The 15,919-nt window shown below is 46.0% G+C and overlaps 1 protein-coding gene across 1 annotated transcript in view; it reads left to right on the top strand.

Annotated features, from left to right (window-relative positions):
- The window catches only part of Mroh9 (maestro heat like repeat family member 9), a 51,329-nt gene extending 39,180 nt beyond the window's left edge, over nucleotides 1-12,149 (top strand). The window contains exons 15-21 of the mRNA XM_026405265.2: nucleotides 1,316-1,453; nucleotides 3,047-3,223; nucleotides 4,855-5,007; nucleotides 5,104-5,220; nucleotides 5,685-5,787; nucleotides 10,292-10,354; nucleotides 11,809-12,149. Coding sequence (XP_026261050.2) covers nucleotides 1,316-1,453; nucleotides 3,047-3,223; nucleotides 4,855-5,007; nucleotides 5,104-5,220; nucleotides 5,685-5,787; nucleotides 10,292-10,354; nucleotides 11,809-12,149 — 1,092 coding nt within the window. The remainder of the gene's footprint in view (nucleotides 1-1,315; nucleotides 1,454-3,046; nucleotides 3,224-4,854; nucleotides 5,008-5,103; nucleotides 5,221-5,684; nucleotides 5,788-10,291; nucleotides 10,355-11,808) is intronic.
- The last annotated feature ends 3,770 nt before the right edge of the window (nucleotides 12,150-15,919 follow it).

The following is a 15,919-nucleotide window of genomic DNA, read 5'->3' as shown; positions in this document are numbered from 1 at the left end:
GAGTGGACTGAGGCCCAGGGAGGGGAGCCACGCCTGGATGAGGGAGGCCGCCCTGTGGATTTTAGCATTTCTTTAAACTCAAGTGACACGTCTGTTTCCAGCTGTCCACATCAGATGGTCATTATTTTTCACTGTTTTGTGTCGTCCTTATCATCTGTCTGTCTGACTGCTGTGGTTTAGGATGTTGAACCACTAACTGGAGGAGGGGTGTCTGGCATTTCCATGGCTCCTAGGCTTTCCGTTCCACGCCATGGACGTTGAATAAACGTCTTGCTCTAGGAAGTGGTGGACACTTCTGATGAGCTGTGCAATTTGGAGGAAAGCTCTCTGGAAGATTGTGGAAGGAAAGCCTGACCCCTCCCTCTCACCGGCTCTTGCTGTACCATTTCCTTCCAGTTTTCCCCTGTTTTCCCTGTACTCTTTACCTATCTGAGCAACGTGTAAAATTCTTCCATGAAAATTGTGTTTTTAAAGCTGTCAATGCATATTTTAAGAGATTTTAAAAATGCACATATTTGAGTGCCTGTTTTAGGTGCAAGATGGCTCGTGATAATCACATCTTTGGGGGAAACTGGCTGTTACAGACTAAACCCCCTCAACTTGGCCCCCGGGTCCCTCCTGCCTCCTGTCCTCCCTGCCCCCTACCCTGTGGCTGCTCTTTTAAAAAGAGTTCAGTCACACCCTGCCTCATCAACCTCAGGGCCTTAGTACATGATCACCATCCCTGGAAGTGTCTCCTTCAAACACTTTATCCAGCTAATGCCAACTCGGCCTTCACGTCCAAATCTAAATATCACTCTTCATTCTAAATCAAATTTTCATCACAGTCGAAATCCAGTACCTGGTGAATGTTCTCGCAGCATCTGCCAGCTCTCCTTCGTAGTCCTGGCCTCAGCTCACAACTCGGCTCCTTCTTTGAAACAGTGTCTAGTCTTGCAGGGCACCAGCCTCTCCGCTCATCCGTAACTCACAGGGCCGTGGGCCGGGACTCTTTTGCTCACCAGGCCGTTTATAGGCATCACCTGTTGGCATCATCCCCGGTCAAAAAAACTCCACCCTGTGAATGAGTCTTAAATGGGTCATTCAGTTTCCAATGATGAAGAGAAGCCATGAAAACAAAGCAAAGCATCTGTGAGTTACTCTAGTCGCTGTCCCCGTCCCCTCTTCTACGAGCACCCAAACGCGTAGAGCCATACACACAAGCTCTTGGAGTTTGTATTCTGGTTTGCTGAAAATGTCTTGATTTGGTGCCAGGCAGAAATCATGCCACAGTTGGCCTGAACTCATCATTAACTTATTAACTCTTTTCTTTCAGCTTCTGAATAACTTCTTCAAGGACCCATTCCCAGAAGAATTTATGGTCCTCTACAAAAACTGGATCAACGACTCCAACCCTGTAGTCAGCAAGTTGAGTCTCCAGAAAATCGCCAACATGGCCCCTGTCATCAATGAAGTACGTGGGGGGGTTGTGTCCGCCCGCACCGCCAAAGTCGTAATTGGATATTCCGATGCTGCTCGAGATCTTTACGATAAAACATCGATATTATTTTTCAGTTTCTGTAAATCACAGCACAATTAGTATATTTTTTTCCAATAAGAATACTGAGTTAAATGAAGAGAATATAAGCCAACTTAGGGGCTTTAACACCTTATTTATAAATTTTCCATAAAATCATTCATTGCCCTCAAAACTTATCACCCGGGCCCTCCAGGATCACCCCTCTTCCAGTCTACACCACAGACTCCTCAGCAAGTTTCCCTCCAGCGCCACGGTGCACTCACCAAGTCCATCTGGGGAGCACGCGGCTTCTCCTTCCACGCCTCACCCTCTCCGTCAGCTGCCACAGGCACGTTTTTCTCCTTTCCCAACCGTCAGCTCAAGGTGGACCTCACTGAATGGCCTCATCCCTTCTCAGAGCCAACCCCCCCATGAGCACTGCCTCATGTCACGGACCCCAAAGTACGGTTGTAGAGCCACCAACATCACCACCAGATCCTGGGGGCCCACCCCACCCTGTGGAATCAGAAATTCTGGGTTGAGGACCTTCAGTCTGTGTGTTAAAAGAATCTTCGGTTGATCCTAACACAGGTTACAGTTGGGAGTCACCGTCTGGCCTGGTTCCCCCTGAATCGGACAAAAGCCCTCCAGTCCCTGGAACTGAGCCTGCCTCTGGGTTCTGCAGTTCCAGACTCCAACGGGTCTTGTACCACGCGGAGACTGCAGATGCTGCGTGACTCATTGTTGATTTAAGAATGAGCCTCATAATAAGCAATAACTAATAATATAACTAATAATAACTAACCATGATGGCTCCATTACCTATTCAACATAGTCTCCAAAAGCTCAAGGCCAGTTCGTAAACACCGCTTTTGCATTTAGAACAGCATGAGCCATGGTCTGTTTGCTTTAAATAAATCACGCAAGTGAACAGATTTATCAGCAGTGAACATTCTTTTAGGAAGCATCAAGTTTTTCGTTGCTTTGTCCAGAGCTCTGGCCAATGTCATTGACGAAAGGGGGGCTCTGTATCCAGAATAGCGAGGAGAGTGAAATAGAAGTACTGCCTTGATCTGGGCTCAGGTTTCCCTGCTGTGGACGAAGCCCAGTGTTCCAGCTGGATAGTGGCCTCCACCACTCAGGAGTGTAGAAAATAGTGAATTGTCACCAAAATAATCGGGAATCCGTCACTTTGTAGTATTACCTTTGGTTTTATTTAATGCTAAACTAATACAATTTAACTTTTAATAATGACTTTTTAAAAAATATTTTTGGTTGTCCATGACCTTTATTTTTTATTTATGTATATGTGGTGCTGAGGATTGAACTCAGTGCCTCGCACATGCTAGGCAAGTGCTCCACCATGAGCCACAACCCCAGCCCCGACTTGTAATAATGACGTTTTAAAAATAGTAGGCCACAAAATTTTTGGCAACTGGACAAGTGACTCTTTCGAGTCAGGGCCAGCAGGCCAGACATGCAAGCCAAACACTAGCTCTAATCTCCTCCAGTTCCCAGATCCCACCATCTTCCTCCTTCTTCATGCAGATAGAAAATGTCTGCAGCCTACTGACATCCATCCTGGAAGCCTTCCATTCCAAGGAACACACCGTTGTCATCCGGGCCTTGCTCACCCTCCGGAAACTTCTATGCAAACTGGACAGGGTGATCTACTCCTCACTGTGCGCCAAAATCGCTTCCAGCTACTGTCGTCTGATGGATCACGTGAGTTAGGAGGAGAACTGAGTACAAGAGCCAGGTTGTGGGGTTCAGCGGAAGCCCCAGTGGAGGTCCTGTCGTAGCCTGGCCTCACCGGCAGGTGGCACTCTTCCCCCTAGAGCCAGCTTTTCTGCTCCAGGCATGAGTATTTGTGGGACCATTTTATTTAATTATTTTGTAACTACACTGTGACAATCTAGAAAAGTTTGTCCCTAAGGAAGGAGAATCAGGGCTGGGGATGTGGCTCAAGTGGTAGCGCGCCCGCCTGGCATGCGTGCAGCCTGGGTTCGATCCTCAGCACCACATACAAGGATGTTGTGTCTGCCGAGAACTAAAAAATAAATAAATAAATAAATAAATATTAAAAGTCTAAAAAAAAAAAGAAAGGAGAATTGAAGAACAGTCTCTGATCATGGGTGAAAGAGGACAGTAAGTTAGTGATGTCCATACTAGAAGATGATAATTCCTCAATACTAGAAGAGAAGATTGTATTTTTAAAAATAGTTTCTGACTCTGGCAGAGATTTTTCCCTTCTAGAGTCTTCATAATGCAGTCAGTTCCTACTTGGCCAGCTGTATGCCCATAGGTGAGGCACTCCCATGGCTATTGATTTGCAATTCCGCAAAGTCCTCTAGCCTTGAACACAGCCTGGGTAAATTATCCACAATTATGCAGATTATTCCAGTTTATATTTTGAGGACATGATTAAGTACTATAGTCTTCCTAAATTTAAGAAATTCACTTTTTACACAAGACTTTTTTTTTAACACCATCTGAATTCTGGTAAGTAAAACTTTTCATGTTTTTTTTTAACCAGTTTCAATATTTTCCCCAGTTAAAGCATAGCTGACAAATGAAAATCACATACATTATTTTTGTCCAATGTGACATTTTGATATATGCACATGCTGTTAAATGATTAAATCAAGCTAACCAATGTAATCCATCTTTTCACATATCATTTTTTTTTATGGTGAGAACATTTTAAGATCTAATCTCTTTGCAAGTTTCAAGTACAAAATGCATTATGGCTGACCATAGTCAACGTGCTATACATTATTAACACTCCAAAATTCATCCATCCGTCTAACTGAAGCTTCAGACCCTCTAATGAACACGTCTTGCATTCCTCCACGCCCACCGCCTCCAGCTCCTGGCGACCACTGTTCCCCTCTGTGTGAGGAGTTTGACTCCCTCAGGGTGTGTGTGTGAGGCCAGCAGGCAGGGATTGTCTGTCCATGCTGTGCCTAGCCGAATTCATGCCATATCGTGTCCTCTGGGGTCCGTTGTAGTTTTTGCAATGATTTTCTTCTTTATGATGACTTAGAGTACTTGTGGGGCAGAGGGGAGGTGCACACTCACACGTGTGGCCTTTATCCATTCTTCCATTAGTGGGCATTAGGTCCATTCTACATCTTGGCTGTGGTCGATGATGGGTAAGTAAATCTTACGTTAAAACCAAAAGAAGAGCTCTGTAGACGAGATCTTTCCTAAAAATAAATAATAATTTCATACATTTGAATATACGAATATACGCATATAAAATAGATAGATAAGTAGATCGTGTTGATTGAAGACAGCAGTGGTACCAGTGTGCTCAGATGAGGCCCTTTCTCTTTTCCGCATGCACCTGGCAGAACAATGGGGGCATCCGGAGCATGGCCATTCGACACTTTGGTGAGTTGCTGAAGGATATGAGTCAGTTCACCTGGATGCTCAACCCTTTGGCCCTTGGAGCCTTGGTGCCCCTGATCCTGTTTTTGGAGGACAAGGAGATAAGAGTCTCAAAAGTACGACTTTTTTCCCCCCTGAATTTTGCAGAAAATCACAATGTTTTATGCAACCACAAAAGAAGAGATCTTGAGGGACCCTTTTGTGTCCCACAGGCATGTCAATACGCGTTAAGAGGCTGTGCCTCCCAGCTGAGGTGGCCCACACCAGTTTATCTCAAAGATGAGAATTACAACTTTGAGCTGGTGGTGCTCAACATCTGTAACCACCTTGTGAGTAGCCCTTCCCTTTCCACCGTTCAGACCCACAGACAGAAGGGAAGGGCCGCACAAAGTGACGAAATGGGGGAGGGCAGGGGGGATCCTGCAGAAAGAATGTGAAGGAAACAGAACAAGTTAAGTGTGACCGTGGCCGGGGCTTGGGATGGCCGAAAACTAGAACCCCGCTTCCTCTTCTTCTTGGAGTTCCATTGCCACCCCGCGTGGCCTGGTCCCCTGAAAACCAGCGTGGGCAGTGGAGACACGTGGGGGTGGCAGAGAGCTCAGCACAGGTGGGTTCCGGAGTCACACGGTGAACAGCTCGCCGCCTGCCAGAGAGCGTGTCCCACACAGGACGCCGCAGGCTCCGCTGGGGCTGATACGGTGGGAGCAATCGTGACCTCTGTCTTGCAGCCTCTCTGAAGGGAGAAAAGTGGCTTAAACAACTGAGAGATGGTTCTTTCCCTTTTCATTCTTAGGCTGCTTCTCACGAGAGCCACATTTCAGGTTTAATATCTGATACCTTAGGGTTCCTGGGGAGCTCCCGGCTATACCTGAGGAGAGGATCGGTTATTTTAGTAGGTAAATAAATTTAATCCTATTTCTTGTCTTTCGAGGTACAGAGGAGTCTAGCAGTGTAAGTCTGCATTAAGTCACAGATCCTCTCTCTTTATGATGCCCAGCACCTGTGATGGTGCCATCTGTGATGAACGGAGGTTAATAATGAGCTGAGAGCAGAGGTGTCTGTGCAATGCAGTTGCATTGGTCAAATGATTGCACAGAATGCGTCCAATAGGGCGATTTCAAACTTTAAGACAGAGACCTATCACAGCTCATCCTTCCTTTCACTGCCTAAAAGTCACTGTCCAAAGAACAACTTTAAAACATGCACCAACCAACTCCATCGTCAGCAAGCCTTGGACATCTGCAGCCACCAACTACAACAACGAGGAAGAGCTTTTCTGAGGAAAGTAGAGGCAGGTGGATGGAGTCCAGCCAGACTCCAGAGGGCACAGCAGAAGCCCCCGGGGTGGTCAGCTTAAGGGAGGGAGGAAGAAGATGAGAGAGGAAGAGAGATGGGAAGAGGAAAGACGGAAGGAAGCATGGACAGAGGGGAGGGGGGACATCTAAACCTGAACTTTGGAATGTGTGCAGTACACCTGTGAAGAAAACTTGCAGACATGACTGAAGGACACAAGGCTTGAATAAAGAGAAGGGTATAAATCATGTCTCGGAAAAGACAAAACCAAAACAAAAAAATGGATGAAGCCAGGTGCGGTGGAGCAGGCCTGTAATCTCAGCAGCTCAGGAGGCTGAGGAAGGAGGATCCCGAGTTCAAAGCCAGCCTCAGCAAAAGCAAGGAGCTAAGCAACTCAGTGAGACCTTGTCTCTAAATAAAATACAAAATAGGGCTGGGGATGTGGCTCAGGAGTAAAGTGGCCCTTTGGTTAATCCCTGGTACCACCCCCCAAAAAATGTATGAATTATTTCCTAAATTTATACATGGAACCATGCTAATTAAAGCACCAATAGGATTTCTTTTGTTTAAATTAGCATGCTGATTCTCAAACTAAGTGTAAAAGTAGGCATGAAAGAATGAGGAGGGGGAACTGGCCCCATCAAACCAATGATCAGACAGATGAACGCAACAGGACGCCATGCAGACAGCCCAACTCATGCAGCATTTTAGAAAGTGAATAGTGGGCTTCTTAGACAATGTGGGACACCTAGTAAGCCACTGGGAATTTTTTGAATTATTTTATTCATTTTTAACTTTTTACATTAAATAAATTCCACATAGTCAAAGAGTCAAATGCTAAAAAATCAACTCATAATTATAAATAGAACAAGATAAAAACAATCCGGAGGGCGGGGGATGTGGCTCAAGAGGTAGAGCGCTCGCCTGGCATGCGTGCGGCCCGGGTTCGATCCTTAGCACCACATACCAACATAGATGTTGTGTCTGCCGATAACTAAAAAAATAAATATTAAAATTCTCTCTCTCTCTCTCTCCTCTCTCTCTCTCTTTCTCTAAAAAAAAAAAAAAAAAAAAAAAAAAGTTTAAAAAAAAAACAACAATCCGGAATATCTGCCTTATAATCATGGAAGAAGGAAAAGTTTTCTAAGCAAAAGTCTAAACCTAGCAGCCATAACAGAAGATTGTTAACTACATGACAATCTTGGTGAGGCAAAACCAGCAGAAACCAAGTTAAAAGCCAAATTAAGGTAAAATATTTATACTTATCATAGATAAAGGGTGAATACTCATTATCAAAGGAATTCTTACAAATCCATTACACAACCAATTCAGTAGGAAAATTGGCAAAGAATATATGAAAAATACATATATTTGGCACTTATATATGACCTTTCACAATTTTACACATACAGTAAAGCAAATTGAATGGTGAAAGGTTTCTGTCCATGAGGTTAATGAAAATCAAAAGTTTTTTACTAGCTGAATACTCTGGTAACATCTGTAATTTCAGCTACTAGGGAGGCTGAGGCAGGAGGATCACAAGTTGGAAGCCAGCCTCAGCAACTTAGTGAGATTCTGTCTCCAAATAAAAAGTAAAAAGAGCTGAAGATGTAGCTCAGTGGTGGGGTGCCCCTGGGTTCAATCCCCAGTCCTGAAGGAAAAAAAAAAGTTTTATACTATACATTTTGGTCAGGTGGCAAGAAAAGACCAATCACACTAGTGACACTGTAAATTGCTACTTTCTCTAAGGAGGGCTTTTTGAAATACAGAAAATCCACATCTTCATACAATAGCTTATTTTTACCAAAATTAGCCAGTCTCATAGAAATGCTTTCAACCAGAAGGAAAAAAACCATAGAAGTGGAATCCAGGATGTGCAGTTGTTGAAGATATTAGAGTTTAAAATACACATGACTCATATATTTGAATGATTAAATAATGAGATAGAATGCAGAACTCAATGGATGGCATTCAGCAGCAAATTAGAAAGAAAGTAAAAGAGAATGAGAGAATTAAATATGTCACAGCAAAGGATTTAGCCCCAAGATCAACGCTTAGAGAAATAAAAATGGGAAATGTGGAAAGAGCATGAGATCCTACGAGACACAGAGAAAGCTTCGACGTTCATGTTACAGGAGGAGGAGGGAGAGAGCGAGGCAGACGAAACCACCTGAAGAGATAAGGCCGTGAATGATCCAAAACTGAAGTAAGGCAACAGCAAGAAATAAAATGTCTAAGTTTGAATAAAAGAAAATAACACTTTCAACATTTCCACAAAAGTGTTGGCACGTTTAGAACCTTGGAGAGAATTCTTAAAAAATACCATTAAACGAATTTATCAAAGTTTCTAGATACAACATCAATACACAAAGATCAATTGGATATTGGTACACAAACAAATTGAAAAATTAAATTTTTGAATTATCAAATATAACTCCAAAAATATAAAATGTATTAAGACTAAGAAAAGACGTGCAACACCGAGACACAAGAAAGCAGAAAACCACAGAAGTTGAAAACAAACAACAACAACAAAACCCAGGTGAAGCGCTGTCTCCTGTTGGTGGATTGAAGGATGAGATGCGTCACAGTCTCCCGAGCCCTCAACCTGGTCCTGAGCAGATCCTTACCTGGGGTTTGGAGGTGTGGGTGGAGCTGGGTGGGCTGATCTAAACTTCATGTGAAAATTGAAAGGTCTGAGAGCCACGGGGACCTGAGGGGAGCCAAAGCTGAAGGACTCGTTCTCCTGGACATCGAGGCCTCCGGACACAAGGCAGTGAGGTGGGGAATGTCTCCAGGCTTTGGGGGAAGTGAGAATCGGTACAAGCACTTTGGAAGACTGTTTGGCAGTAATTATTAAAGCTGAACATAAGTATCTCCATTACCCAGTAAATGCTAGTTATATACCAAGCAGCAATTCGAATTCATGCACGAGAATGTCCATAACACCATTACTCACTATAGCCCCAAACTGGAAACAGCACAAATGTCCACCATTGGCAGGAAAAGAAAAAAAAAAAAAAAGGATGGCTGCATTCATAAGATAAAACACACAGTGGAGCACACCTGTTAACCCCAGCAACTCAGGAGGCTGAGGCAGAGGATGTGAAGTTGGAGGCCAGCCTCAGCAACTTAGCAAGATCCTGTCTCGACATAAAAAGGGCTGGGCATGATAAAGTGCCCCCGGGTTCAATCCCCAGAGCTACTAAAAATAAATATAAATAAAAGATAGAACATCACCTAGCAGGGTTCAGTAAACTTTTTTGAAAACCCGATAGTAAATATTTTAGGCTTTGAGTGCCACCGAATCTCCGTTGGAGGTACTCGGCTGTCATAAGGCGAACGCAGGTAGAGATGATGTGTAACACGGAGCCAGGGTGCACAGTGTGTTTCAAGAAAACTGAGCTCTGCGTGTACCCGTGGGAATGGACGCACCATGGCTGCATCAAAGACCATGGGAATCCCAAGCTCAAGTGCAGCAAGAAGGCGGACCCCAGAGAGCATGCTCTGAAAGGTGCAGGAAGAAACTGCAAGGGGCTTGAGGGACGCCTCTGGGACTCTGGTGACCTCTGGGACACTGGTGACCTAGACATAGGGAAGATGAGTTAGCTGCAGAGTCACTCATTAACCCAGGTGTCTCGTCATCCCGCTTGTGGAACACCTGTGAACCTGCCACTGAGTCACAAAGACCCCACTCGGGGTGACTGTGAGATATATATTTGTGTTTTTCAAGCTCTATTCTTAAAAAAAAAGTAATAATAGGTGAATGATTTGTGATGATACTTATTAATTTTTTTAACGATAACAAATTATATAGGAAGTGCTAGATTATGATTTACAACTTATTTTAACACATCTGTGTCCATTTCATTAAAAAATTCACAGAATTGAAAACTTGGGTTTAAACTTGGGTCAACACGGGCCTGTGTTTCAATAAATAGTTTGTAATAAATAGTTAAATAATAACCATTTGAAAGCACTAATGGATGATTGGAAGATCATCTGTAGATACTTTGCGTTAAGGAAAGCAAAGCTTGTAGCCAGGAAACAGCAGGGAATGCACTTCCGTGATGTATTTTGGTGTAACTTTAATCCGCTCTGTGCTAGGGTACTTGGCAAAGCTGGGTGCGTACTTACTAATCAAAGATGAAATCGAAGTCATGCTGGAGGGTAAGTACCGAGGTCATGATGACACATCTATGCATAGGTCCAAATAAACTCTCCACTTGTGACTCTGGTCACATGAGTTCTACGTGAGGGTGCCCAGAGGGAAGGAGGGCACAGGGGCAGGGGACGGTTAGTTGGGGAGTCAGTGTGAGGGCCGGGTGGGAGGGCACCTCCTGGTCTCTGTTCTGTGTCTCTTGCTCTCTCTCCCAGTCTTTCCCTGCAACCTGACCACTCCCCCTGGAGCCCTTGGGAACTGCAGTTGGGGACTCCCTCACTCCTCCAACCAGCAAGTGCCTCTGCAGCCCCTCCTGAGGGACAGCGCTGTCCTAGCTTCTGGGCCCTCAGCAGCAGCAGCAGCAGCCACCACTGCCACCAAAGCCTGTTCCCTCCCTCCCACTTTAGTTGACGGTAGCCCCCGTCCCACTGGCAGAGGAGGGAGCTCTAGCAGGGTCCTGTTGTTCTCCCACAGTGTCTGGGTCCTAGGCCTCTCCCCCTCTTAGCCTCTGTTGCCTCTTTAGGTCAGAATTGATCACTAGCAGGTGAGTTAGAAAATAGGGGAGCTGCCTTCATTCCTTCCTTTACAAATAAAAAAAAAAAAAGGAGGCTTTATTTTTCAGAGCATTTTTAGGCTCCCCTACGAAGTTGAGCGGCAGGTACAGAGGTGCCCATCACGTCCTCCACGGTCAGCATGCCCCAGCGGGTCCCACATTTCTCACTCCCTGTGAATTTATGCTGTCACCTCCTCTCGCCCCGCTGGCTCACTAGGGGGCGCTCTCGTTCATTCAGCAGCACCAGGATTCTCCCTTGGTCTCTCTTACCACCTCTTTCCTCTCTCTCCTCCTGCTCCTTCTCCCCATCCTTTCTTTTCTAAAGGCCCCTCCTTATTCTGCTTCTTTTATTAAGAAATGAAATCATCATTCCCCACTTCCTGCTGTCGCCTAGGACCCCATTAGCATTTTGCTATACGTGTTATCCCGAATATTTTTTAAAACATACATGCCATTGCATATTTAGTGTTTGCAACTATCATGACTTTTTTCACCTACTCATGTGTCAAACACCTCCCATGCCAAGGAACATGTGCTCATCTCATCTTGTTAAAATGTGTGCATCACTTCATTTTATGGTAACCTTAACTTTTAAGCAGCTCCTAGGGTCTAATCGTGTAGCTGAATAGCAAACATTTTTCATGATTATGATCAATACAGTGTGTGTACATGAGCCTCATGAATCTATGTTGATGCTACCAAGCACATAATAGAAACTCAGTGGACATTTAGTGACTATTTCCATTTTTCTTTTAATGAGATGCTACTCATCCCCGTCAAGGGGAGGGAGAGTGAGAAGAGGGAGTGGACAGGAAGGGACTGTGGAGGGCAGTGGGGTTGCTGAGGGCTGGAGCTTCTTGGCCTCTGAGAGAGAGCTGCTTCAAACCAAGTGCCCTTTTACTGTTGCAGTTATTGAAAAAACAGTCCGGGATGAAGACCCGGTGGTTCGGGAGTTAGCAAAAAAAACCCGTGATATTTTTAGGGAAATAGCCCACACGATGACCTCCTCAACTATCAAACAAACCTTCCGAAGATGGTTTAAGTTCATCTACACCAGGAAATTGAAGCCTCTTTACAACTGGCCCAAGGACTACACCCACACCCCTGCAGATCCTACGAAAGGCAGTAAGGAGGGCTTCGTGGAAGAGGGGGAGGAAGAGGAGGAGGAGGAGATTTTGATCAAGAGCTACAGGTGCGAGGCCATCTTGGAGCAGGCCGAGGAGGACGAGTCAGATTTCCCCTCCCTCTGAATCCCCTGAGCCCATCGTAGGTGCTGATCTGGAGGCAGCCAGAAGCTTTCACTGCCCCTTCTTAATCCCGATTAAAGAAGTCTGGAAAGCCAGTGCTTGTCTGCGTCTGACTCCCTGGAAACCCAGTCCCTCCTCAGTCTTGGTGGCACCTGTTCTAGTGACCTCCCGTGTGTCAAAGTCTGTGATGCTCAAGTACAGGACACAGTAATGGCCCGGTGGCTGCACAGAATCTGCACACATCCTGCCATGGGTGTGGAACCACCTCTGATTACACACAGCTCTCTGATTACATGTAAATGCCACATAAACAGCTGGAATACGGTGTTCTTTAGGAAACTGGGACCAGATAAAAAGGTCTGGACGTGCCAGTACAGGTTCGGGGTCTCTCCAATCTCAACAGAGCTTGCCCCCACGGGTGTGGCACCACGAAGATGGAGGCCAGCTGTTTAAGTGAAGGGTTTGTTGAGAGGCTGTTGGAACTTGTTTCAGCACCGACCGAGCACCTTCTGCATGCCACATCTGTGCTGGGCAGTGGGGACACTTGGATGATAGGAATGAGGCTCCTCAGAGCAGGTCATGCAGCGTGGTCCTCTGTGTCTGGCTGGAAGGAAGGCCACCTGGGGCACCCTCACGAACCAGCAGCTGGCCTTGAAGGGAAAGGGGAAAGGGAGGAGCAAGTGGTTCCAGTGGACCCTGAGGCAGAGGGTGACAGGAAGCTGAGGAGCCTGTCCTGTCAGGCCAGCTGTGGGCAGGAGGAGGGGAAGCCCCAGAAGGCGCCACATGCCAGGTGCCAAAGGACCTGAACACTGCAGCTTGGACAGTCGCTCATAGTGACCGCCCCTGTTCCCCCCAGGGCCCAGCCCCATGCTGCCCGGGACCACTAAACTGTAGTGACCTCGCCCGAGCACTGAGTCCCGGGCACATCCTTCCCCCTCCCATCCCCCCTGGGGCCGCAGCACCCCAGCCACAGCAGACACCTGCGCATAGGTGTGCACCTTCCCTGTGGTTGGAGCCCTCTCTGTGGCCTGCTCCTTGCCGCTCACCTCATCCTGGTTTCTCTGCTGGGTTACCTCTCCGCAGAGGGACACAGCCGCCCCTTCCCTGGATCCTCCTCCAGCACCTGACTCCTGAGCCAGGTGTGTTAGGTCTGATGGCAGAGGACACCTGCTCCTCCTGCAGCACACTCACGTGATCCACATCAGTGTTGGAGGCAGAAAGGGCTCACCTTGACCTTGCTTCCCCTTCACGCACAGCTCCCCTCCCTCCCACCGCCCGCCCGCCATGCAGGCACCAAGCTCCAGCATGGGATGCGGAGGCAACAGCCCGCGGGGATGATTCCCTGCGCCACAGTCCCTCACTCACATCCTCACCCCACTTCTCCAGTTGCACCGACCATAGAGCTGGGGTGCACTTCCACACCTCCTCAGTCTGAGCTGGGGTGCTGTTGGGTGTTTGGCTGAACACCCTGGTTATACTACTCCCTGCATTTACGAGAATGTAGTAAAATCATCTGTTTTCTTCTGCTCGATAAAACTGAGTTTCTGGAAAGCAAGGGTCATCTCTACACTTGGGTGTGTGCTCTGGGACTCACAGCGCCTGGCCCTTGATGTATGCTCAGCGAATATGGGTCAAATCAGTGAAATGCCAAGGGCACATGTTCCCCTCCTGCTCCAACAAAAACGTTCACACATTTATAAGTGCTACTCAATGGAAAGGATGAAAAATGAATTACTTTATTTTTTCCCTTAACCCACAATGTTGTATCACCCAGAAACCCCAGAATTCACCTTTCACAATTAGGGCAACCTTCTTTTCCCATCCACTAAACCAGTAGGATACCTAGACAGAGTCAACAGGGACCTTCCCAAGAACATCCCATTCCTGACTCCTGAATCTGAAAATGTTGCTTTACATGGTGAAAGAACATCTTCAGGGGTGATCACGAATTGGGAGAAGGGCAGGTCATGGTGGTCCCAATGTAATCACAAGGGTCTGTATCAGAGAAAGATGGGAGGTCACTGGGAAAGACACTTTTGAAGCTGCTGCTCTGCTGGCTTTGAAGGCTGAGATAGTGGCCATGAACCAACAGATGCAGCTCTAGGCGCTGAGCAGAGCAAGCAGAGGTTCTCCCTGAGGGTCTCAGAGTGAGCGAGGTCTTAAGGATGTTTCGCTCCAGCCTGCTCCAGTCAGTTTAAAAACTTGGTTCGATGACAATCTGCTGGAGGCTGAGCAGAGGCCGGTGTCGTCAGAAGGGCCACCCAGCTGCACTGCGGTTTTTCAGATGAGGGCATCGGTGGGGACTGTGGGGGCCAGAGGTGGGCTTGCACCTCCATAGCACTCTGAATACTTCAAAATGCGGTAGCATACCTCTCGCAAGGGGCAGCAGCCACTTGTCCGCCCCAGTAAAGATGGAGTCATATGGAAGAACTGAGGCCTCAGGAAGTCAAACCAACCATCCTGTGCCACCTTAGACTCTTCAGTGCCTGAGACCTCCCCCTGCACCTCTCCCTGACCACCTGCCGTGACAGAGAAGGAACTGAATGTAGTTGAACCAGGAATCTGTGCCTTGGAAGGAGACTGGTGAAAAGTACTCTTTTTAGAGGTCTTTAATCAAAGAATTTGAGAACTGTACTTATATAATATTCATGTGATTGGAATTAGACCACCACTCAGAAATGTATTCTGAGGCCAGGAGACTGCACTAGTCCCCAGTGCCAGAAAATTTAATCCTGATACTTTGGGATCCCATTTTTTGTTTTTAACCACATGATTTCTTCCTTTTAGTGTACCTTTTACCACCTACAAATATGAAAAATGTCTCAAGATAAAATTTTCCTTTGCAAACTGTCAGATAGTTTCATTAGGAGGTTATAACCATAACCAAAAATACTAAAAAGTGGCTTTTTAGTAGAGAAGGAAGGATAAATGATGAAGAACCCCGGTAGTAGGAGCTATGTGGGCCGATGGTGTCTAAGATGAACATGACGTGCATTCTAATAAACAAGCCAGGCCAAGGAATTCCACAATGCGCACCCACAAGACACAGCAGACATAAATCAACAGGGTCTCATAAAAATAGTGGTCATTGCATAAGTCATTATATAACATCTTGAAATTTGGGAGGGTTTTAGTTCATTCTTTACTCAAAACATGTCCGTTGATTTACAGATGTATTTACCAAAACAGTCATAAAATAATTCCAATAATGAAACATTCTCTAACTACTTCAGAAAGTTCTAAAATGAACAGAATTCATGCACTCAGAGAAACTCAAGGAATTTCAAACATAGGTTAAATCTTTAATAAACAAGACTTAAAAAATACTATTGTTGAAGCATTAGTGTTGACTTGCAAAGATCCTTTGTCATTTTTATCTTTGATAAAAATGATTGATTGTAAACTGGCAGAGAGCTGCCTGGCTCTGAGGCTCTCCTGCACTTCCTGCTCCTCCCCACAGGACCCGTGCGTCCACGCTGAATGTGGCTGTCAACTCTTATTGAGCTAAGAACTTTATACCTTTTGTTTAATTCACATAGCAACCTTCCCAAGGCAAACGATTTCAAATTCACTTTTTATAGATAAAGAAATAAAAATTACATGGGGTAATTTTCCATGAGGCACAACGAGGTTCCAACCCAGACTTTCTGACCGAAACCAGATGGCTCTCTTGATCGCTCAGGTGTGTGGCTTCCCTGCTTTTCGAGGTCATCCCCCTGTGATTACAGAACCTTACGTCCTAAGAAGACCCCGACTAATCAGAAAGCTTCACA

This window comes from Urocitellus parryii, chromosome 9, assembly GCF_045843805.1.
Source record: "Urocitellus parryii isolate mUroPar1 chromosome 9, mUroPar1.hap1, whole genome shotgun sequence".
NCBI classification, from domain to species: Eukaryota; Metazoa; Chordata; class Mammalia; order Rodentia; family Sciuridae; genus Urocitellus; species Urocitellus parryii.
Note: the sequence above shows the minus strand (reverse complement) of the source record. Positions and strands in the feature narration are given on the sequence as shown.